This window comes from Macrobrachium nipponense, chromosome 18 (assembly GCF_015104395.2).
Source record: "Macrobrachium nipponense isolate FS-2020 chromosome 18, ASM1510439v2, whole genome shotgun sequence".
NCBI classification, from domain to species: Eukaryota; Metazoa; Arthropoda; class Malacostraca; order Decapoda; family Palaemonidae; genus Macrobrachium; species Macrobrachium nipponense.
In genome coordinates, this window is record NC_087211.1 from 35,795,734 (window position 1) to 35,820,372 (window position 24,639).

Below are 24,639 nucleotides of genomic sequence, written 5' to 3' on the forward strand. Positions count from 1 at the left end.
TTTCAGCTGATCAAATGAGGTTACATTTAAGGATTTTCTACCAGATTTTAACAGGTTACATGTTTCTTGAAATCATTATCATTAGGAAATCTAAAGTGGGTTGTGATGGTAATTGCTTCCTAGCAAAGAAAGATAAAGGAAAGTGAGAACGCATTTTCGAGAAGTTCGGCAGTAAGGAGGCTTTCGCGCCCGTGTTGGAGGCGCCTTTTTCTCGCGGCTGTTCTGGAATCGTCGGGCGTGTTGTAGAGTGCAACACACGCCTAAGTGGCGGGAGAAATGCTGTGATTTCTGATGCAATACCTCATCTAGATTCATTTAGGGAGTCCTAGTAAACTCGGGAGTCTGTGACGCTCGCCGTAGGCCCCGCCCCCAGAATGCCGTATAAATACGACTGAGGATGTAGCTGCAGGAGGAGGAGATATAGAGAGATCGTAAAAGAGAGACACCAGTTAGTCACAGAGAGATATCCTCAGTTAGAGCCACTGGTCAGAATATCAGTGAGAGATCAGCAGCAGAGATCGTCAGAGAGAGACTAGAGACGAAGGAAGGACCGACGAAGGATCATCAGAAGAGTTGTTTGAGAGTTGGTTGGATATTGGTCTAGTCGTCTTCAGGAATGGACGAATTATCTCGTGTTATCTCGACGTCGAGCAGACTTCAGAGAAGAAAAGGTCCTGCTAGAGGTTTTGGGTAGTTCCTGCCTTTCAAGTAGACTAGTTTCTGCAATATGGATTCAAGAGGACATCTGCAATTGCCGCTCTACTTTTGGAGAAGCCATCGCTTTGAATTACCAAATTGACTAGCAAATATTTGAATTGCCTCACTGTTCCCCCAGTTCATGCAGTGTAAGATTCTGTCTTTTTATGTATATAGGAGATACCATTCTGCATTTACCTTTGTTAGTAAGCTTGTAAATAAACCTTTGTTGTGTTAGTGTTTTTTTCTATATTTGTATCCCCAGTTTCAATTGTTGGTGTTGAAATATTTTTTATTATTATTTCATATCGAACCTGAAGCAGACCACTCTCAGAGGCTGTAATACTGTGTCGACCTTGGCCAGGATTTTTCGACACCGTAACATTTTGTCGACCCTTGCCAGGATATTTCGACACTGTAACATTGTGTCGAACCTTGGGCCAGGATATTTCGACATCGTAACATGGGTGAACCATGATTTTGAGAGGCTACATCTCCATAATCTTATTTTAACAATCGTTATTGACTTTGCTGTTCATGTATAGTACTTTCACTCCCTAGGAAGCACTCATAGCTATTGATGTATTAGCCTTTTTGTGGGAAGTCTAGTTCTTGCTTTACAGTAATTTATACTTTTGGAGGGCCTTACCTCCTTTTGGTAGCCCTGCAGCAGTTAGTGAATAGATTATTTAGATCTCAGTTGAGCTAGATGATCTCGAAGTAACCACCTCCATTCTGTTGTGAACTTCATTGAATGACGCGTTTGAAGATTCACTCAGGAGGCAAAGCAGTTGTTCTGATTGCTGTGGTTGCATTCTGCTTGTGGTGTTTTGGATGAGAGTAACTTTTTGATCTGCAGATAGGGGAGTTTCTATTATCCAGCAACTAAACAGGCAACTTTTAGTTCTTGCATGAAGAGGAAGTCAAGTGTAAACCAGAGAAGGAAGGGATCATGGATTTTATATTTATTCCTTCTCTCTTTCCTTAAGAGAAGGGAGAAACCTCAGATCAGTATCAGACTCCTAGGTAACATGCAGACAGTGGTAGATATGGGAGCAGGATCCTGCATTCTCTATTCCACAACTTGGTATATTTTCAACCTTTACTGACAATGAGGTGATAGGTAGCCAAACCTTTGGGTTCAGTTAGGCTTCCAGGTTCTTATGTTGGGAAGAAGCCAATTCCCTTAAAATCAGGCTAGCATCTCAGCCTTTCTTTCCTTCAGGAAGGAAGTGGAACTTTCGCAGCCCTTCCTTTCTCCTCCAGCTGTGGCTTGGTAGAAGTGAAAGGGACAAGAATAGGAGGGAAGGTTACTTCATATAAGTATGCCATAATTTTTATTGCCACATTTAGAGTAGTTTGTCTTACCTTTGGCAATAATATGGAGAATGGAATCGTGGATACGAACACCATGGTCTTAGTAAGACTACCACCATAATCTTTCTCAGACAATGATACTGTCTTATCTTCCCTGCAGATTATATTGCCAGCTGTTGTTGAAGGTATCATAAAATATATGGGTTTTTATTTCTAGAAAAAATGGAAATTATCTTGAAAATTTGCAATTTTGCCATGAGATCCAGTATATGGAAATAGATTCCCAAAACTATTATTCTTACAGGGATGCAGACCATCACCCTTATGCAGTAGTGGCCATCAGCGTAAATTCAGATCAGATGAAACTCTTTAACAAACGCATTTTCTTTGGCTGCTGTGAGGAGGAAGAACTTATGAATTTATGTTTTTATCACGATAGCTCATTTACTCTGCCAGATCAAAAAATTATAATAATTATGATTATATAAGTGCTAGTTCTAAAGGGGGAATGGTTCTTCATGAGGCATTGAAATATTAATCTCACCTTGATAAACCTATTTCCAAGTTAAGGGAGGAAAGTCTTATGATATTACAGCTCAGTTTTTTTAATAACAGGAACAGTTGTGTTCAATATATATATATATATATATATATATATATATATATATATATATATATATATATATATATATATATATATATATAATATATATATATATATATATATATATATATATATATATATATATATATATATATAGATATACGTATATATATATATATATATATATATATATATATATATATATAGTATATATATATATATATATAATATATATATATATATATAGATATATATAGATATATATAGATATATATATATATATATATATATATATATATATATATATATATATATATATATATATATATATATACAGTCAGCGCAAAAAAAAGCGAACGACTCCCTATATATTACTGTAATAAGCGTTCGGTACTTTTCTTGCGATTTCCGCCCGAGAAGTATATATTTTCCTTTTCCCCAATTTTATCGTTCGTCTGGCAGCCTCTATTGTCTCGCTGTTCGGTACCATGATGAGTTACTAATGCACTTCAGTGATACTCAAGCTGTCCCGAAGGTCGGATGTCATTGTATGCGCTACTGCCCCATTCACGCTTTCGTCACCGCTACATTTGGCGCTCTTGCGCGCTAGCTAATGAATTATGGCTAAAACTTCCTTATCCTTGGTTAAGAAAGCAGAAATTGTGACCCTATGGAAAACTGGCAAGTCAATGTCAGCTATTGCAAGAGAGCTGGGAATCTCTAAAAGCACCGTCTCATTGTGGTGCAACCGCTCCAAGACAGGAGACCTTGATTCATCACTGAAGCGGAAGAAAGGCTCAGGGAGGCCACGAAAAACTACAAAAAGAACGGATAACATTTTAAAAAGGATTGTTATGGAACATCCATCAATGCCAGCCAAAATTTTGAAGTCTCAAAACCCTGATCTGCTTAGGAACGTATCTGAACGGACTGTGCAACATCGATTGCAAGAAAGACCTTGGTCTCCCATGTCGTGTTGCAGCAAAGAAGCCACTCCTCACTAAACCTATGAAAAAAAAAAAGGATGGCTTTTTGCAGAAAATATTTGAAGTGGACTGAAAAGGATTGGGAAAGGGTAGTTTTTAGCGATGAATCTAACTTCCACATTATTCATAGCGCTGGCAAAAAAGTAAGGAGGCCCCAAGGATCTAACCGCTATGCATCAAAATACACAGTCAAGACTGTGAAACATCCAGCTTATGTGATGGTATGGGGATGTTTCAAACGGATATGGGGGTAGTGGGGATTATATTTTCTCCCAGAGAGCACGACAATGAATGGAGAGATTTATGAAAATGTCTTAGAAAATGAATTAGTCCCTTACAAGGAACTTTTGGGCATGCGTGTATTTATGCAAGATGGAGCACCTTGCCACCGATTTCACAAGGTCACAAACCTTCTTAAGGAATTTAATATTCAGAAATTGGACTGGCCAGGCAATTCACCAGATTTAAACCCAATTGAAAATTGCTGGGCATACATGAAACGGAAACTGAAGGCACTAGCAGATGAGAAAACGTCCCTCCCCAAATTGAAGGATGCCATCCGTAAATTTTGGTTTGAAGACATGGATGCACAATATTTCAAAGATTTAGCACATTCAATGCCAAGAAGGTTAAAAGCTGTACTCAAAAATAATGGAGAATGTCTAAGTATTGAAAAAAATATAAGTGAACTAAAATTTTCCCTTTTATTTTCCTTTTTTTATATCATTGCTATGATCTGTTTCACAAATGTAGTGGGCGTTCGTTTTTTTTGCGCCGACTGTATATATATATCTATCTATATATATCTATATATCTATATATATATCAATATATATAAATATATATATATGATATATATATATATATAATTATATATATATATATAGATATATATAGAGATATATAAGAATATATATTTTAGATATAGTATCTAGATATATCATATAGATATATATAGTATAATATATATATATAATCAGATATCTATATATATATATATATATATATATACAGGCGGCCTGCGGTTAACGGCGCAATCACTAAACGGCGAATCGGTTTTACGGCGGTCGTCAAAAATATTCATTAAAAACAAAAAAATAAGGCATTTTAAAGGGATCATTACGGCACAAATTTCAGTTAACAGCGCCGCTAGCGCCGTTGTCTAACGAGTTCTACATTTGTAGAAATGCCGTTCAGACCATAAAGGTTATGCAAATTATATTAACAAATTTTATGGAGAGTTATTACGTAGTATTAGGGTAAAATGTATGCCTCTGACGCTGTTCTATGCCGAAAATATCGAGTTACATAAGTGCAAATTTAGCTATGGATGTGTCGATTCATAAATATTCATGCTTTTGTTTTCAAATGTTGTATGAAAATGTATTACGTGAAAGGCATTTTTATTTCTGGTACAGAAATATGATACAAAGCAGCTTTTGAAACTGCCCTTCATGTTATCAAATACGATATTTTTTCATGTTCTTTCTTGTCAGCCCGCCGTCTGCCGCTTCCCGAAAATATCGATTTAAAAAAGTGCAAATTAGCGATAGATGTGTCGATTTTATAAAATGTTTATGCTTTTATGTTTAAATGTGTATGAAAATGTATTACGAATAGGGTATTTTTATTTCTGTGCAGAAATATGATAAAAAGGGAGCTTCTGAAACTCCCCTTCAAGTTATCGACAATGATGTTTTTTTCAAGTTCGTTCTTGTATGCCGCCGTCTGCCGCTCTTCCGAAAATATCGAGTTAAAAAGAGTGCAAATTTAGCTATTGATGTGTCGATTTTTCAAATGTGTATGCTTTTAGTTTAAATGGTGTATGAAAATATATTACGTAAGGTATTTTTCATTTTTGTACAGAAATAAGATACAAATTAAGGCAGCCTTTGTAACTACGCTCCAGTTGTTGTCAGTTTTTCATGTTCGTTCTTGTCCGCCAGTTCCGAAAAATGCATTGTGTTATTTTATTAATTATGCATCTTTTCCATAAATCCTTTAAAAAGTTATACATCATTTCACTGTATCCAAGAATATTGTATATATTCTCATATTATTGTATTTTAAAATACTACGGCAAACTTAAGCCCGTATTCCGCGGAGCGGCCAATGTTGTGGTTTGAAATCAGCTGATGAATACGAGTTTGTTTCACCATAACGCAATTCTGAGCAAATGCTCTTGCTTCTAGTTAGCATAAACGAATATATATACTTGACTTATATGAGACAAGTTATTTTTCCTTATACAGCGTGTTTTTTAGGTGAAAATTTTTATTGAATAGGTCTCGTTGTGAATGTGAACTACTATTTTTTTCGTTAACAGATTACGTTGGCGGCATGTTTATTGCGTAAAAAGTTACGTGATTCCGTTCGCAATAATCCTTTATATCATCGTAATACGAACTTTACGTTATTTATCTTATATCTGTGTGAAACCAACAGTAAAATATGTTCTTTCAAGCACATTAGTTTTGATTAAAATGATTTTATCCCAATTTTATCTACAGTTGTGTGTGATGGCAGACGTTTACTGCAGTTTTATCCTTGTTGCCGATGTACGATAATAGTCATTAGCAGCTTGAACAGTTTTCTCAGCTTCAGTTATAACTAGGTTTAAATTTAACGGTATATTTCCCGATTGATCTTTAATCTATATTGATCTCTGATCTATAGCGAATAAAGTTATTACATTAAGATATCTCAGTTCTATTCTATACATAACGCCATTTATAACAAATACGGCAATGTTGCACTGTAGTACGATGATCGAAAAACAAGCCAAACAGATGTTATCCAGTTCGGTTGTACTTAGAAGAAAAAAAAAAGTCGTTTCTCGTTCGGTTGTTCATGGTTGTACACGTTCACGCAACGAGTATAACGTTAAAACCATATTTTCATCATTCTCTTTTGCTATTATTGAACTTATGTAACTACTAGAAGATGGATAAAGTTATTGAACTTATGTAACTAGAAGATGGATAAAGTTAGGCCATTGTAATTTGATCTCTCATGAAATCGGACTATCGTAAGACTAATGATCGTAACCTGAACACTACAGCTACCTGTACACTGTATAAACTTTATTATATCTTTACATACTCTAGACACCCACATGTACTGTACAGTAAATTCTATAGTACTATACTGCATAAATATAATTTTACTTATTGCGCCGTTGTGGGATTACGGCGCCTTTGACTGGTCTAGAGTTTCGAAAGAAGGTGTGCGGCGGCCGTAGGCTTTAAAATCGCTCAGCGTCGAAAATTGCTTGGCGTCAGTGGCCAGGAACGAAACCCCTGTCGCTAACCGAGGGCCGCCTGTATATGTATATATATATATACGTATATATATATGGTGAGTTGCTGATTTTAGCATGTTTCATCATTGTCTCCTTAATCCTTGAGTGCTTAAGGCCAGGTTGACTCAAATCAGGACAATGAAGAATTCTTAGCACAATCCTTGAATTCTCTGTATCATCCTTGTGCCTACAACCTTCTTTGCATGAAAGTTCCACTCGGAATATTAACCCAAACCACCCTCAAGTTCTTCCACTTTAGTAAAGCTCTTTTGAGATGATCACAGCTCACATTCTAAGGGAAAAATGCACTAAGGCAGCCATAACTAATGTTTTGAACTCTGAGGTCAAATAGAAGGCCTAGGGCTTGTACCGAGTTTCTGGAGTGTGTAGCAAAGCTTCAAGGAGAACCTTGGGTAGTGATGGTTATTAAGGAAGGATACTTTGTACCGTTTGTTATTCTGCCCCCCCTGTCTGCATTCCTGATATCCTTCCCTGCCCATGCTTTTCATGAAGAAAATCTCTTGTGTTTTGAAGGTGGAGGTCAGACAGTTGTTACTGAAGGAGATGATTGAGCCAATTTTAGGCTATTCATGGAGGTTTTACCTTCAACTTTTTCTTCAAGCTCTTGCTATGGCAAAGCATATTAATGAGCTTCAAGCCCTTTTTTGTAATGTGGGCTTTGTTCAAGGTGACACCTATTTCTCTTTTCTTTCACTGTTTAGAGCAAAAAGCAATGTCAGTTTGAAAGCCCTACCCAGACTTGTAACAATGCTTAATTTATCTGCTGTAGTAGACGTAGAAGTCCTTTGTCCTATTTTTGCAGTGGGGATGATTTTCTCCTGAACCAAATATAAGAGTAACTTTCATTTCTCTTTTATTGTTAGTTGTTAGGAAATCCAGTTATTGAGTTTGGGGAACATGAGGATATACAGTGTTGTATAGGAGTGTGTCCTCATATCTGAAGGTGATAGTTGGTTGTTAGCTTTTGACCTTGGCAGAGGAGTCACTAGTACTCTATGAGATAGTCCTTTTTCCTATAAGGATCCTCTGGCAAGTCCCGCTATGAGGACCTTACACCATGCTGTGGATCCACCATCTGGCAGCAATACTTATCAGAAAGGATCACACAACAGGTAAGAATATTTAGAAGCTTTTCTCTTCTCAAAAAAGCATTTAAGTTCTCTTGGCTGAGCACATGTTCTCTGGGGGAACTAACCCACCATCCTTTTTCAGTGTGATAGTCAGCTAACTTTAACAATATATAAGATTTATCCAAAATAATAGAAATTTTTGTGATGAAATTATGTATTTGGCTTCTTACCTATTGTTAAAGTGGAAACCCACCCCACCTCCTCCCATCTTAGTGGGTGGTCATGAAGAATCCTGACAAGAAACATATATATTCCAATGCCACCTGGTTGAAAACAGGTAATGATTGAAAGTCTATGTGGGTCAGCCAAGCATTATTCTTTTGTCTAGTTTGAGTGCTGATAGCACCTAATTGCACAAAGATGTAAGCTAACTTTAACAGTAGGTTATGTATCAAAATAATTGATTTTATAAATACTTTCATATTGTTTGATAAAAAGAATTATAATTTTTATAAACAAGCAATCATTGGGGATTCTGTAAATTCCATGTGCATCTCCTGTTCAGTATCTTGCCAAAGTGCTTTTGGAGAAGTGAAAGTGAAATTGGTTATGAGAAATTGAGTATTTCCTATGGCTAAAGCTGGTTGTCCTATGGCTAAAGCTGGTTGATTTTTTTAACTTCTACTTTAATATTTCATTAGTGATGAATCATCAAGTATTTCTAATACTGTACATTGTGTGTTTGGAAATAGTTTTGAATTATGGTAATTTACATTTAGAATTAAGTAGAGGGTACATATGGAAATTTTGATAAGGTTCATCGTGGGTTTTGTCAGTTTCATGTGCACTTACAGTATTTGTTCATTTTTATTATAGTCACCCATTACTAGATTTGTACTGTATTAACATTATAAATGTTTTGTCCCTAATGTTATTTTCCTAACATATATACTTATTGAAGTAATTTTGCTAGGAATTAATCATCTTGAGAGAGAGATAGAATGCCATGTTGGAAACCATTATGAAGATCTGCTCTCTCAGGCCACAGGTGTGGAAACTCTTGAAGATGTTCTTAATACTATGCACACTAGAATACAGGTAAGTTTTATATATGTCCAGTAATTACTTAACCAAGAGTCTCTACTCGTCGGCAGCTTAAATTTTGAAAACCAGCAGTAGTGACAGTCTTTTGTTTACATAGGTATGCTCTCACTTTTGGGGTAAGAAAGGAACAACTGCAGCCCAGAGATCAATTTTGTTTCTGCCGACGTAAGGCCAACAGGGTTTTAAGATCGCCACAGAGTTTTGGATTTTGTTGGATATTTTCATCTTGGTGAAATATTTTAACACAGTAGCATTCAGCATTTGTTATTTGGTCAGGTATTCAAATCATTGGATTAGTGATTCTTATGTTCTGATTTAGTATCTGATATTGATATTTCTAGTGAGTTGTGTCAGACAATAGTTCTTCTAGTGGTTTTGCTGCATACTCTACTTACTAAAGCTAGTTATGGCTCACATACTTTGTGCACTGCTTGCAAGGGACAGGTACGTTTTAGCTAATTGACGTGTGAGGAATGTAAGGCGTGAGATGAAAAAACTTGGAAAACTTTAGCTTCTCACCTTTCGAAGTTAGAGAGAGGCCATAAAAGGAAAACAGCATCTAGAGCTGAAGTAAAATCAATATATCTTTATCTGGATGACTGGCTATTTCGATCCCCTATGGAAGTTACAGGCATGAATAACCTACAAGAGACTCTTCGGATGACTAAAGATCTGGGAATGGTTTTGAATCTAGAAAAATTGCAGCTGACCCCATCTCAGCAGATCATTTATTTGGGGATGAAGATAGATCCTCAGTTTTTTCAGGGTTTTCCCTCCCCCAAAAGAGTGGAGGACGGCTTATAGAAAGTTGGTTTGTTTCTGTCTTTTCCTACCTGCTCGGCCACACAGTGGATGAGTTTTCTGGGCGCTCTTGCCTATAGAACAGTTTGTGAGGTTGGGAAGGTTGCAAATGAGATTGCTGCAATTCTTCCTAATGATCATTTGGGATCAGAAAATGAACTAAGATCTCTGTGTTTTTCCAATAACAGAGGAAATAAAAGAAGACCTGCAGTGGTGGAGCTCCACAGACAGGCTACTGGAAGGAAAATTGCTCTTCGTTGTGAACCCCACCCTAGAGTTCTTTTCAGATACATTGGATCTAGATTCGGGAGCTCTTCAGGAGGGAAGAGAGGTGTCAAGTGTGTGATCACATCAGGAGAAGAACCAGCACATCAACATAAAGTAGTTGAGAGCAATTTTTCTGGGGTTACAACATTTTTCAAACGAAGTCCGCAACAAAAATATAGCAATTTTCTCTGACAACACTATGGCTCTGGTTTATATCAGACTTCAAGGGGGAACTCATTAATTTTCCCAGTGCAAAACAGCCAGGGAACTGCTGCTTTGGGTAGACAGAAACAATACCATGTTGGTGACCACTTCATTCAGGGGAAACGCAAGATGATTGCAGACAGACCGAGTTGCTGAAATCAAATTGTTGGACAGTCAGGTATGCTCCAAACTATGAAAGTTGTGGGGAAGACTGACGTTAGATATGTTTGTAACATCCAGGAACAAGGGTCTGTGTCTATTCTGTTCCTCAGCTCCAGATCCGCTAGCTTAGGGGATAGCTGCGATAATGGTGAATTGATCCAACCTGGATCTGTATGCATTTCCCCCAATTCAGAATGATAAACAAAGTTTTAAGGAAATTTCAGTCCCATCAAAATGTTAGCATGACCCTGTTGGCTCCAGTCTGGCCACAGAAGGAATGGTTCCCAAAGCTCCTCAATCTGTTAGTGGACTATCCAAGACTCCTTCCCATGATTCCAAGTCTGTTAAGACAATCCCACTTCAGGAGGTTCCATCAGGGGTTATTTGCTCTGGCCCTGACAGGGTTTCAACTATAGTGAAACTTGTCTGAGCGAAGGTGTTTTCTAGAAAAGCAGTGAATGCCATCGCTAGATGTAGATGAAGTCTACGGACAGAGTCTACCAGGCTAAGTGGTCTGTATTTAGACTGGTGTAAAAGAGACAACATCTTGTCTTCTAAAATTACTTAAGCACAAGTTGCAGATTTTTCGTTATAGTATTTAAGATCATCAAAAGGCCTCGCATCGGGCAACTATTAAGGGTTATTGGGCAATGCACAGGTCAGTGTTTTAGACATAGAGGTGTAAATGTTACTGAAGATTGTGGTATCTCTTGACTAGTTCAAGTCATTTGACACTAGTAAATTTATCAAGGAAGATTCATGCCCTCGGAACTTAGATCTAGTGCTTAAGTGGCTAGAAAGTGTGCGTTTTGAACCCATGTGCTCATCTTCACAGAGAGACATTACTAGAAAAACATTTTTAGTGGCTCTGGCTACGGCTAAGAGGGTTAGTGAGATACACACAATGGATAAACTGATTGATTTCTCTAACGCAGATCCAGTTTGCTCACGTAGTCTTAACTTTCTAGCTAAAAAGGAAAACCGACATGCCCCTCGCCTCAGTCATTCAGTCGTTTACCATTAGTAAAAGGTTAAACGGAGATTCTGGGAGCAAAGGATGATGAGAGCTCTATGCTCAGTGAGAGCAGTCAGATATTGTCTTATAGAACAGGCAAGATAAGAGGCCCAACAAACAACTTATGGTGCTCGGTTAAAAATCCTTCAAGACCTTTATCCAAGAACATGCTTTTGTTCTTTTTTAGAGATTTAATAGTAGAGGTTCACTCCCAAATTGGGGTGAATGTCTTAACGGTATTTAAAGTCTGAGCTCACGTCATTAGGGTGGTCGCTACACCGGTAGTATTCAAACATAATCTCTCCCTTGCGTCTGTTTTACAGTGCATGTTCTGGAAATGCTGGTCAGTGTTTGCAACGCATTATTTACGTAATACAGAAACTGCTTATTAAAGGTGCAGTACACTAGGACTGTTGTCCATTGCTGGTAAGGTGTTTGGTGAGGAAGTATAGGAAGTGTATCTTCCTAAATTTTTCTCTTCGCCTTGTCTAAGGGTGTTGAGTCATTGGGTAGCTTGGAGAGTACAATGTATTAGGAATGCCCACCAGTTCTTAGTGTTCGTGGGAGTGGTGGTAATTTTTATTTTTTATTTAATGTTAGTGTAGGTGAATAGGTTGTATCTGGTTTTGTGTTTGTATTGCACCCTTTGTATTGTATTGCAGGGGCAATCTTGTGTGTTTTGTTGACAATCGTTTAGTTCTATTGTTGCAAGAACATTTTGTATACAAGTAGCACCCGGTTATTGACAGGGCTTCCACAGCACTTGGTTACCAACAGGCCTTCCATTCCTGGGGTTTTGACGGTAACCGAAAACTGTTGCTAACTGAAATTCAAAAGTCTGCAGGCTCCACAATCCACCTTATGGTGCCCTAGACTAGTTAGCGATGCCTTAGACAGTGTCATGGCCAGATATTTTGCCCCAATATGTAATAACTCTTTAATGAAACTTTGGAGTTTCATTTGCCTAATCATTTGCTATGGTCTGCGGTCTGCATGGTAGCTCTATAAAGGTAAATCTTGGCCTAGAATGAAAAAAAGACACCTTTTTCATAATACTAACATTTCCTCTATCTCTTTATTTATATCTTCTAGTTAAATAAGTTAAAAAACAAAAGAATGATAAAAGTACCATTAGTAACATTATAATTGTTACTTAAATGCTACAGCCATAAACAACTGAATGAAAATTGTTGTTTTGCTACAACAACCGAACAGAATTTGATAATGTTTTGCTTACATTTCAGCCATCGTACGGTAGTAAATAATTACTGTAGTTTTCTTACAAATGACATAAATTAAGTAGATTGGGAGTGATATATTTTTACATTATACATTTATTTGCTATGGAGAAAATATCGGCACGGAAATGTAATACTGCTAAATTTATGCTTCATTTGTAGCTGAAGCTGAGAAAACAATGTTCACATTACTAATGACTATAAATTATCGTACATCGATAACATGGATGAAACTTGACCGCAAATAATAGTGGAGAAAAAAGTATTTTAGTAAAAAAATTCTGGGCATGGAAGAACAGATTTTACTGTTGTTTTCACACAGATAAAAGATAAATACATAAAGCTTGTATTGTGATGAAATAGGGTAGGAAAAAAAACAAATGAATCTTAATATTTTACACACAAAACAATACTCCCAGTGCCATCTATTAACATAATAAATAACTAAATATAGTTTACAACAAGACATATTTAAGTCATATTTTGACTTTAAAACACTTCATATAACAAAACATAACATTTTCCAATATAAATAGAGCTTCTAGAGATTAATTTACGCTAAATAGAAGCAAGAAAATTGCTCTGAATTGAGTTAAATGCAGCTAAATAAACTCACCTCCTTCAGCTGATTTTTCCAATCCAAAACACGATTGCAATGGCAACCATCTATAATGAAAAAAATATCTAAATCTAGTTTCCGAACAAGACTTATTTAAGTTATATTTCAACTTTAAAACACTTCATATAAAGAAACATAACTTTGTCTCGTATAAATAGTTTCTAAAGATTAATTTATGCTAAATAGAAGCAAGAAAATTGCTCTGAATCAAGTTAAACGCAGCAAAATATGTTTGTATTTAATGAGACAGTCTCAGTACCAGGCTAAGCCACAGATAACCAGAAAATGGTGCTATAAACTTTACAGAGGATAAAACCCAGTTATGAATATATCAAACAAGCGCCGTAAAACCAAAATGCTGCTAACCAATAACAGTGGTAACTGTTGGCTGCCTGTACTTTATTAGCTTTTGGAGTACTCCTTTGCGGCATAGTACCCACTACAGTTGACGATCCTGGCTATAATGCCACACTGCCACTATGTTGAGACAAGTGCCAACCAGAGGCAGTATCTACTTGCAGCCGCTCTCTCAACTGGTAAGGAACAGCAAGCATTTAATTAAATGCTAGCCCATTTTTATTTTCAGTTCTCATACATATTAAAATTACTTTAATGGTTTGGGATACTTTTTGTCCGTTAATAATCCCTCTCCAGTCAATATGGATTCAGCTAAGTAATTACTGGGTAAGTTACTTACTATATAAAAATTATATTTTTACAATAAAGTGAGATTTTATATATACTTACCCAGTAATTATGAACAAAGCCTACCCACCTCCTCTTCACATGGACTAGGGCTTAGGGCATAAACAAAATTGGTTTCTGCGCTGTAGTTGTTCCTCTCTTACCTCAAAAGTGGGAGGGTTATTACATCAGTAAACAAAACACTATCGCTACCGCTAGTTTTCAAAATTTAAACTGCCGTCAAGTAGGAACTCTTAGCCAAGTAATTAGTGGGTAAGTATATATAAAATCTCATTTTATTATAAGAATAGCATAGTAGTCCAGTAGAAATTAGTCATAACCCCTTAATGTTTGTTAAAGTTATTTTTTATTGCAGTGTCTTACCGAACAACTATACAGCTGTAGGTTCCCTACGAATGGCAGACAATAGATTCAAAACTTCCGCAGTGGCGTCGCCATCGCTGATGTAGGTGGGGTCATCTCCCTCCACTCGAGGGAGCTACAGGTACATCTGCCCAGGTAACATCAATTCGTTCTCTGCCGGCTTCTGGTGAACATCGGTGGTCGGTGCAGACATTTTCTTCATTTGTTGGGAAGTATATCTTACCAATATCGGTGAAGTATTCAACTTTGTGTTTGTGGGATTAAAGCTAGTTAACTGAATTTCTTTTCTGCAATTTTGTGGCTTTACCATCATGTTGGACTCTAGTCCTTCAGGAATTAGGTTTTGTGCCGGAGGGTGCAAAACTAGGTTAAATCAATATATGATTCGCACACTAAGTGCATTAAGTGTAGGGGTTGTGAGTGCTGTAGAGAGTCTACTTGTGATGAATGCAAGGATTTGGAGTTAACAACAGTGGAAAGTTTTGTTTCTCACTCGGGGAAGGTAATTAAGGATAGGAAGAGGAAGGTGGCTCTCAGAGCTGAAAGTAAGACTAGTATAGGTAGCTTCTTCTGCTTCTTCTATTGAAGCACCTGCTCCTATTCCTTCTTCTCCTCTTAATATGTCTCTGATCTTGAGTCCTCCTACTCTTGCACCCTTGCCAACTTCCTGTGGAGTTTCTCCTGACACCATTGCCAGCCTCGAGTCTAAATTTGAAAAGAAATTTGATGTATTAGACTTCTAGTGAAGTGAAAAGTGTCAGTGCAGTGCGATCTGAGGGGGTGGCTGTTTGTCCCGATAGTTCTCCTAGACAAAGGTCCCTGTCCTGCTCCCCTGCCTCGGGGAGAAGACGTACTGCAGGTCCAAGGGAGACTTGGGGTTTGCCCACAGACAGTCGCTTCCTCCGTCGATCCTGTGGTGCGACAGCAGGATTCGACTATACATCATTGGAAAGGTATGTTGTTCACTAACCAGTTATCGACAGAGTCGAGTGATTCGTCGCCGGTTAGACGTCGTACGTGGTGTAATTCTTCAGCTTCACGTCTGTTGAAGAGACGTTCGACTGAAGAGGTGTTCTCTCCACCCCCTGTGAAGAGGAACAGAGAAGTAGACAACCCTCGCCCGTCGTGTAGCGTAGCTACATGGACCTCACCTCGGATTCTCACGACAGCGACAGCCGCCTTCGACTCGATGGTGGAACGACCGATTCTGAGTCTGGCGAGATCTTCGACCCGAGCTGTCGAAAGTTTACCTTCGACTTCGCGTGCGACATAATTTGACTGGTGCGAGACCTCCGGTGTCGATCTTGTCGAAGTCCACAACCCCAGTTGCTACGACGTCAACTCAGGAAGACGAGAATTTAGTTCCTCTACATCGACAATTGCAGGAGCTAATGAACTGGATGAAAGAGAGCAAACAATGTCCACAGAACAATGAGTCGAATCAAGAACCCTCTCTGTTGCCTATCTCTTTGGATGACGAGGAGGACTTAGAAGCGGACTCTATTCCTCTCGCGTGCTATTCTAAGCTTTTACGCTACTTTCTAGACATGTACCCGGATTACTTCGTAGTAGCTGCTCCTAGGTCGCCTGCTTCCATCTTCCTGATGAGAAGGAAGAATTTTGATCCTCTTCTCCTGAAGCTCGTACTTTCTAAGGCAGCTAATCGATTGCTTCGTGATATTGAAGACTGGTTGAAGTTCAAGAGCGACCTTGGGAAAGCAACTTTCGCCTATCCTCAGTCAAAACTCATTAAGAAGAGGTATAGTTTCTATGTAACCAGAGAAGCCCCCTCCATGGGAGTTTCTGCCTCCTCCCTGGGGGACTTCTCTGGTCTGGTAGATGCAAATAGGAGGTCCGCATTTGCAGCAGCAAAAATTTTCTTTACGTCACCTGAATTAGACCATTTGGTAAAGAATATTTTCAAGATTTTGGAGATTATGAGGTTCTTTGACTGAATGATTGGAGCCCTCGCTACGAAAATAGAGGACTGTCCTACTCTCTAGGAGGACCTGGCATCGGACTGGGGCTTTGTCGTGTGCCGACAAATCAGTTCGGGATGGTTGCGATGAGCTGGCCTCTCTTTTTGCATTCGGAACTCTCAAGAAAAGGCAGCTCTGGTGTTCTTTTGTATCGAGAGGACTCGCTTCACCTCAGAAGTCTGCCCTTTTGTTCTCTCCTCTCTACAAGAATCATCTGTTCTCCGAAGAAACAATGGCCAAGATGCTTTCCACATTGGAAAAGAAGTCTACTAATGACTTGCTTGCTCAGTCTTCTAAGTCAGTTAAACCCTCGACTGTGACTCCTACCCCCTCAGAATTGCCCTTGCAGAAGAAACCCTTTCGAGGGGGCAGGTCTAAACCTTTCGTCAGGCCTGGATCGAACTTATGACACCCGACCAAGTCCTCGACCAAACCCGACACCAAATCATCCAAGTGATCCTTCAATCCTTCATGCTCCGGTAGGGGGGCTGACTGAGTAGCCTTAACTCGAGAAATAGAGACTCGTGCAAAAGGTGGTCATAGAGGAGATAAGCGACAGACCATCCCCGGGGTTTTACAACCGTCTATTTGTAGTCCCCAAGTCATCAGGGGGCTGGAGGCCCGTAATGGATGTAAGGGGATTGGATGGTATCCCTGGACATGCAGGACGCATACTTCCACATCTTAATTCACCAGGACTCCAGGAAATACCTTCGGTTTGTGTTCATGGGCAAGACCTACCAGTTTGGAGCTCTTTGCGTCGGCCTCTCGACAGCACCGCAAGTATTTATGCGAGTGCTGACTCCGCTGGGGAAGTGGTTACACCTGAGCATCAGTGTCGCTTTACCTAGACAACTGGCTTCTCCGCTTCTCTTCGGAAAGTCAGTGTATGAAGGATCTCAAGAGGACTCTTTCATTAACGCACTTGTTAGGTCTTCATATAAACGAGGAGGAATCTCAGCTTATTCCGACTCAGAGAATTCTCTTTTTGGGGATGACTCTGAACTCTCGAGTTTTTCAGGATTTTCTTTCACCAAAGAGAGTCCAGTCATGTCTGGAAGTAGTCCAGGACTTCCTGGACTGCAAGCCCTGTTCTGCCATCCATGGGACCAGTCTGTTATGAACACTAGCTTCGGTGGAACAGTTTGTCAAACTCGGAAGGCTACACATGAGGCCCCTACAATTCTTCCTGAAGGCATCATGGTGCAGGAAGACTCAGCCGGACTCTACAGTATTCTCGATTACAGACAAAATCAAGGAGGACTTAGCGTGGTGGCTTTCAAAACCAAGACTGGTAGAGGGTTTTTCACTTCATCTGCTCCACCCAACCCTTCAGTTCTTTTCAGACGCATCCGACGCAGGTTGGGGAGCCCTGTTGGGGAAGAACGAAGTGTCAGGGAAACGGTCGGTAACTTAGCGCTCTCTTCATATCAACGTGAAAGAGCTATTAGCAGTGTACCTGGGACTTCAGGCATTCTCTCATCTCGTGACGGGACAGGTGGTAGCAGTTCATGGAGACAACTCCACAACACTTTCCTACATCAGGAAACAAGGGGGAACTCACTCTTTCACCCTCTACAACCTTGCAAAAGATCTGGTTCTGTGGGCAGAAAAATTTCAAGTTTCGTTGATCCCTCAATTTTTTCAAGGGAAAATGAACTTGTTGGCGGACGAACTAAGTTGTTGCCACCAAGTACTGCCCTTTCCCCCATTCAGCCTAATAAGACAGGTGCTGAACAAAGTGTCATTTCATGAAAAGTTTCACTAACACTAGTCACTCTGTTCTGGCCAAGGAAGGAATGGTTCCCAGATCTCCTCGACTTGCTCATAGATTTCCCCAGGCTGCTTCCGTTAAAGAGATGTCTACTCAAACAACCGCACTCCACAAGATTCCACCAAGGATTATCCGCTCTGGCACTGACAGGATTCGGACTGTCAGGAGTCTCGTCAGAGCAAAAGGTTTTTCAAAACGAGCTGCAGAAGCTATTGCGAACTGCAGAAGAGATTCTTCTAACAGACTATACCAGTCTAAATGGGGAGTGTTTCGAAAATGGTGTAAACAAACTAAAGTCTCTTCTTCTTAAACATCTGTGAACGAAATAGGTGATTTCCTTCTATTCTTAAGGGATGTTAAGCGTTTAGCGCCTTCGACTACTAGGGGATACAGAGTGATGCTGGCTTCAGTTTTTAAACACAGAGGACTAGACCTATCCACGAATAGTGATCTATCTGATCTAATTAAATCGTTTGAGACTTCCAAATCGTCAAAGGACTCGATAGCCTGGAATCTCGATATTGTACTTGAACGGCTTTCCGGTCCTCCCGTTGAGCCGCTACTTTCTTCGTCTATGAGGAATCTCACCAAGAAGACGTTATTTTTAGTTACATTAGCATCAGCTAGACGAGTTAGTGAGCTACACGTGATGGACAAAAAGGTGGGATTTTCTCAAGGCGACACAGTTTGCTCCGTGGAGCTCAATTTTCTCGCAAAAAACGAGAACCCTTCTAATCCTTGGCCACGTAGCTTTGCTCTCAAGAACCTGACAGACTTGATAGGCCAGGCAGAAGAAGAAAGGCTCTTATGTCCTGTGCGGGCATTAAGATATTACCTCTGCAGAATAGAGAAAATTAGAGGTCAGTCGAATCGTTTGTGGTGCTCTGTCAAAAATCCCTCTCGCCCTCTCTCAAAAAACGCTATCTCCTTTTTTCTGAGAGAATTAATTGTCGAAGCACACTCTCAAGCTAACAACACAGTGTTTCCTTTAATTAAATTATTAATTAAAGCCCTCCCTCCTCCCCACAGGTGGATGGCTGGGTAGAACAAATTGATGTTACCTGGGCAGTTGTACCTGTAGCTCCCTCGAGTGGAGGGAGATGACGTCACCTACATCAGCGATGGCGGCGCCACTGCGGAAGTTTTGAATCTATTGTCTGCCATTTGTAGGGAACCTACAGCTGTATAATTGTTCGGTAAGTATGCAATAAAATATTATATTATAATGAAAATTCCATTTTTCACCAGATTCTTATCATTTTGGGTGCAAGTAATCAAGTTTTGCCAGATGTGTTGTTTACACCCTTGAGCATTCTGAGAAATTCAAAATGGCGGCCTTAACGACTGCTATCCATGTGTACTTCACAACAAATTCACTTAGAAAGATTATGTTGTTGTCTAAACCTAGATTTTCAGGTATGAGGAATCCAATGGAACAAAAGTAAATAGTCATCTTTTACATGCAATCTGCCATAAGGTTTATGTTTATTTAGGAAAATTAAAAAATTTCTGACAAAAAGGTATAGTATATGTAGCTTTTATCTGCCCAGCAGATTGATCTGTAAAATGGTTAAATTTTCTATGTTTCTTACCTCTAAATATATTCTGTCAAATAATATAAAGCCCAGTTTATTTTTAGGTTCTTTCGAGCATAAAGAATAGTAATAATGGAGAAGAAAGAAGCTCTGTGTATTTTTGAGTTCTGCTATGCAGAAAATTTTTAAAAAATCAAGAAACCCTGCCAAGAAAGCAAACCAGGAAGTGATCACATATTGTGTCATCTTTAAAGCAAGTTTAGTATATGGAGACCATTTACATTCAGAACTGCAACATCTTTTCCAAAAAGACCCTAATCTTATCATATTTTATAACAAAATTTGTGTATCACATGATGTCACTGTATCAAACATTCCAGAGGCGAAGCACATCAGATAAAAATGAAGGTACATCTACATCTGCCAAACAGATACGTCATTCTGTTACTGTGGATTTTAGCTTCAAGGAACACTGTCTTTATTATGATCAGATATGCAACACCAAAAAAAAACCCTGATCCTAACTCCTTGACAAGAGAGAGTCTGCTCTCTTAAAACTGCTCTCTCTCTCTGCTGTGGATTTAACTGAACATTGGGACCTTTAACTCATTTACTCCTCCTCCTATAAATTTTCCCCCTTCCCTTCTTCTTTTATTGATGACCTTGGCATGTTATTGGATTACTGAATTGACTGCTCTTTTAACTAGATTGATGGCGGAATTGCACGGCATGCCACTCCACCTGTAAAACTAGAGTACCTGACGTGGTCGAGCGAGGGGAAATTTTTATGTCAAGCCATGCCCGCAGTGCTGAGTCCGATCTCAATGGACTGATGACCCTTAAAGCACTCTGGGTATGGCGTATATCCAGGTAAGGGTCCCAGGGCAGTTACCTCTGTGTGTAACAGTATAGCTCCTCCTCCAGTTGGGTCTCCTTGGTGAGATGGACCCCAGCGTGGACAAAATTAATTTTCTTTGTTTTATGGCGAACCATAGATACCTCCCCCAAACACTGATGACAACCTCTTGCTCAGAAAAGGACAATACGATACAGCCTCTAGGAAAGGGATCAAGTTTGGTAACAATGGCCCCTTATACCCCTTCTAACCCAAACCAGTATAGTTTTGGATTAAGGAGGAAAAATCTAAACAAGGAAAAAATAGGAAGCTTTAGGAAAATTGAAGTAATGCCAGGTGTGTTTGAGCCTGCTGCATATGATGAATTTTTAACTTTGTCCTTAGAAGAAGGTAATATGGAAGATTCAGGTATTTTTGAAACAGAGAAATAGTTACATTTTTGGGCAGAGAGCCCAAAATTTCTTCCTTAGGCACAGGGCATTTATTGATAGAGGTACAGTCACTATCTGAGAGCAGCAAATTGAAAGAAATTGAAACAATGAGTGGTAACAAGATTAAATGTGAGCCTCATAAAACCTATAATCAGAGCAGAAGTGTCATCTCCAAAGCTCTATTGAAATTTTCTGAGGAGAAATTATTAAGAGAGTTAAAAGATCAAAATGTTACAGAGGTCAAGAGAATAATAATAAAAGAACATGGAATACTCTGTCCACAGCCTTTATTAATTAATACTTATGTTTGATTCCTTGAAACTCCCAGAGATACTTTCAGTGGCTTGGTATCAATTTAAAGTTATGCCATTTATCCCTTCACCTAGGCGATGTTTTCACTGCCAAATTTATGTCTGTAAATACATCTTGCTGTAGGGAACCAAAGTGTGAGGTGGAAATTTGTGTTAACTGTGGACAGGAGTCACATGGACCTTGTAGCAATGCTCCTAAATGTGTGAACTGTGGAGGAGAGCATCCAGCATCAGATAAAAACTGCGAAAGATATCTTTTTGAAAAAGAAACAATGGCTGTCAAAACCAAGGAACGTATTAGTTTCTTTGAAGCAAAAAAGAAGGTAGCAAGCAGCTTCAACTCAGGAATTCTCACCTTTGCTGCAGTCACTGAAAGAAGAGAAATGCAAAGCAATTTATCAAATAATCATTCAAATCCTAGAACTCAATTGAACAAGAGATCTCAAAGGGATGATTGTATTATACTTCCTGATAGTGAAAGCCTAAACTCTAGAGTAGACAGCTTTAAGACAGTCATCCCGGATCCATTGTCTTCTCAAGAGGAACAAAGTTCCTCCACTCTAGATGGACCTTTAAGTCCATCTCCAATATCAACCTCAGAGCTGCCAATGGCAGCCTTACCATATACTTCTGGGGGCTATTAGCCACTCCATTACTTCTTTCTGGAGACTCTGATAAAAACATACCACCTAAGACAGAGGAGCCAGCAGCTCTTTCTGGAGACCCCATTAAAAGCCCCCCACCTAAGACAGAGGAGCCAGCAGCTCCTCTTTCAAATCCTTGCAGCCCATCTGTCACTTTAAAGACTGGGCACCACACCTTAAAATCTTCATGTATGGGAAAGGACTCATCAACAAAAGATGAGTCTCCACCAATTCTCTCCCCGACTGAAAAAAAGTTGGGAGATTCCCATAAATCACCTCAATCTCTAAACAAAAGATCCCCAAAATTAATCCAAAGGAACCTCAGTGTCGGAGGACCCAAAAGAAAACAGGTTTCATTCATCATTCAATGGAATTGCTAAGGACTTAAAAGTAAATGGAAAGAATTAAAAGTATTAATTCATGACTTTAATTCAATCTGTGTTGCACTTCAAGATACTATGCTGGCCAATCATAACATTTCCTGCCCAAAGGAATTTTCTCCATACCATTCAGAAAATATTCCTTACAACAGAAGCCATGGGGGTGCACTACTTATGATCCGCATTGACATCCCACATACCTATTTTCAAATACCAACTGACTTGCAGCAGTAGCTATACAAATATTTCTGGGCTCAGTTCGTGTCGCTTCGTGAAATAATCCTTAAGTTCATTATTTCTAGGTAAATGATACTAACATTATACCAGAGAAAAATAAATCAGGAGATGTCAGATTAACTGACTCGCTCACCCTAAATAAAAGTGTCGGTATGTAGCTGGGGCGAGTGAGACCACTACCACGAACCTCTTGTCATTTAGAATTCTCCTACATCAAAATCCCCCTCCTGAGAGAGCTGATACACAGTCGGAGTCAGCAACTACTACTGCTACTCTACCTACCTACCACGCCGACTGCAGCGCCTCTGGTGGCCATCCTTTTTCGTTAGCGAACTTGGTAATACGTGCCATTTTTCATCTGTGTTTTTTGTGCACTTTTCCCTTGGATTTATTTCGCCATGGAACTTGCAGCTATCGCCGCAGCTAAGTTAAGTACCCCGAAAGGTTTTACACTAGTTTTTTGTCAGCCAGGAGCTATTTTTACAGTTTTTTAGGTTCGATAATAGCCACCTGGTCTGGCGCATGGCGGCCTCCTCAGCTCGCCTCATGTTCGGTTAGATTCCTCGGTCCCCCATACCGTGGTATCCATCCAGTGTATTTTTACCTTTATATATGGGTTCTATCACGTGATACACAAGTTCCCAAGTATTTTTATTTTACATCGTACTATTCGGAAATCCATTGCCTACGCCTTAGATTAGTGTTCATGCATGCATGTCCCTTTGTCTAGGTGTCTAGGCTTCTGAGTGATTACTATTTATTATGTCTCTTCTAGTCCAGCCATCCTGGCCGTTGCCCTCCGTTTTACGTGTCGGCTAAGGCCAGCTTCTGAGCAGTCGGCTTGTTTCCTTCGGGGAATTAGCCTTCTTCTCCTGGACGTTCCCTTTCTCTCACTCATGATTTCCCTTTCTCTCTTTATTATTACGATGTAATTTTCATTTAGGGGTTGCATGTTTAGGGCGATCAGTTTGGCCAAGGCTAGTTTTGTTGCATTATCGCCTTTTGTTCCACTCTCGCTCACGTGGTCAGCTCGACCTAGGCTAGGTTTTGTTGCATTATCACCTCTTGGTCCACCTGCGTTCGCATCGAGCCACTGGTTGCCCTAGTCCCAGTCCCCTTCCCCTCCTCCCTCACGGAGGGGGGGGTTCTGTCCTCGCTCACTCACGGTCGCTATAGCAACCATCCGAGCACCACTCCCCTCCTTCCCCCTTTTAGGGGGGTCACGGGAGTTATGGACAGTAGGGAGTTCTGCTGGACCGTCCATGTTCTCTGTGAGCTTCGGGGGAGTTCCGGTGTGATCGGGGGGGTTGGCCACCCCCTCTGCCCGCATCAGTCCGTCTCCGGTGTTCCTTTTATACGATTCACCCTTCCCCCCCATATCCTATTTTAGCTGTCTCCGCCAGCTTTTTAAGGGGAAGGGGGATCGGTCGGTCCTACATGCTTTCCCCGTTATGCATTATAGTCCCCTTCGTCCGCTGACGGAACGCCCGCTTGCTATCCGAGCGCCCCGGCGGTTGGCGGGGGGGTTTTACGACGGAGCTACACGCTCCAAACTATTTAATTTTATTTATTTAGTTTTAATTTATGGGTAATCCTCTCTCGTTCTCCGGCGTGTCGTACTCCTCCTTGAAACTCGACTATAGGTGTATGAAAGGTATCTGGTTTGTCTAATTTCTCCTCTCCGGCGTACACCGGGGATTTCAACCAGTTTACCAGGTCCTATGGACTCTCCCACACGGATTACAGGGGAGGATTATGCCCAAAAATTTTATGCTACTCTGGCATGCAGCGGAGCAGCATAAGTGGTTCTGTTAGTGTATAACGTTGATACTTATGTATCTATCCACTTACAGGCTACCAACTGTCAGGAGGCCGGATGCAACACCGTCCTCCAGGACCCCTGCGGGCACGAGGTCTGCAGGTCCCACGCTCCCTGTGCCATCCGCCATAAGGACTTGATCGTCTGGCACCACGAAGCCTGCTCCATCTGCTACGAGCTGGTGGAACAGTTCTCGGACG

The 24,639-nt window shown here is 39.9% G+C and overlaps 1 protein-coding gene across 2 annotated transcripts in view; it reads left to right on the forward strand.

Annotated features, from left to right (window-relative positions):
- Positions 1-24,639, forward strand: part of LOC135196965 (conserved oligomeric Golgi complex subunit 5-like) — a 252,456-nt gene that overhangs the window by 52,927 nt on the left and 174,890 nt on the right. For both annotated transcript variants that reach the window (XM_064223826.1, XM_064223827.1), the window contains exon 4: positions 8,969-9,093. In XM_064223826.1, coding sequence (XP_064079896.1) covers positions 8,969-9,093 — 125 coding nt within the window. The remainder of the gene's footprint in view (positions 1-8,968; positions 9,094-24,639) is intronic.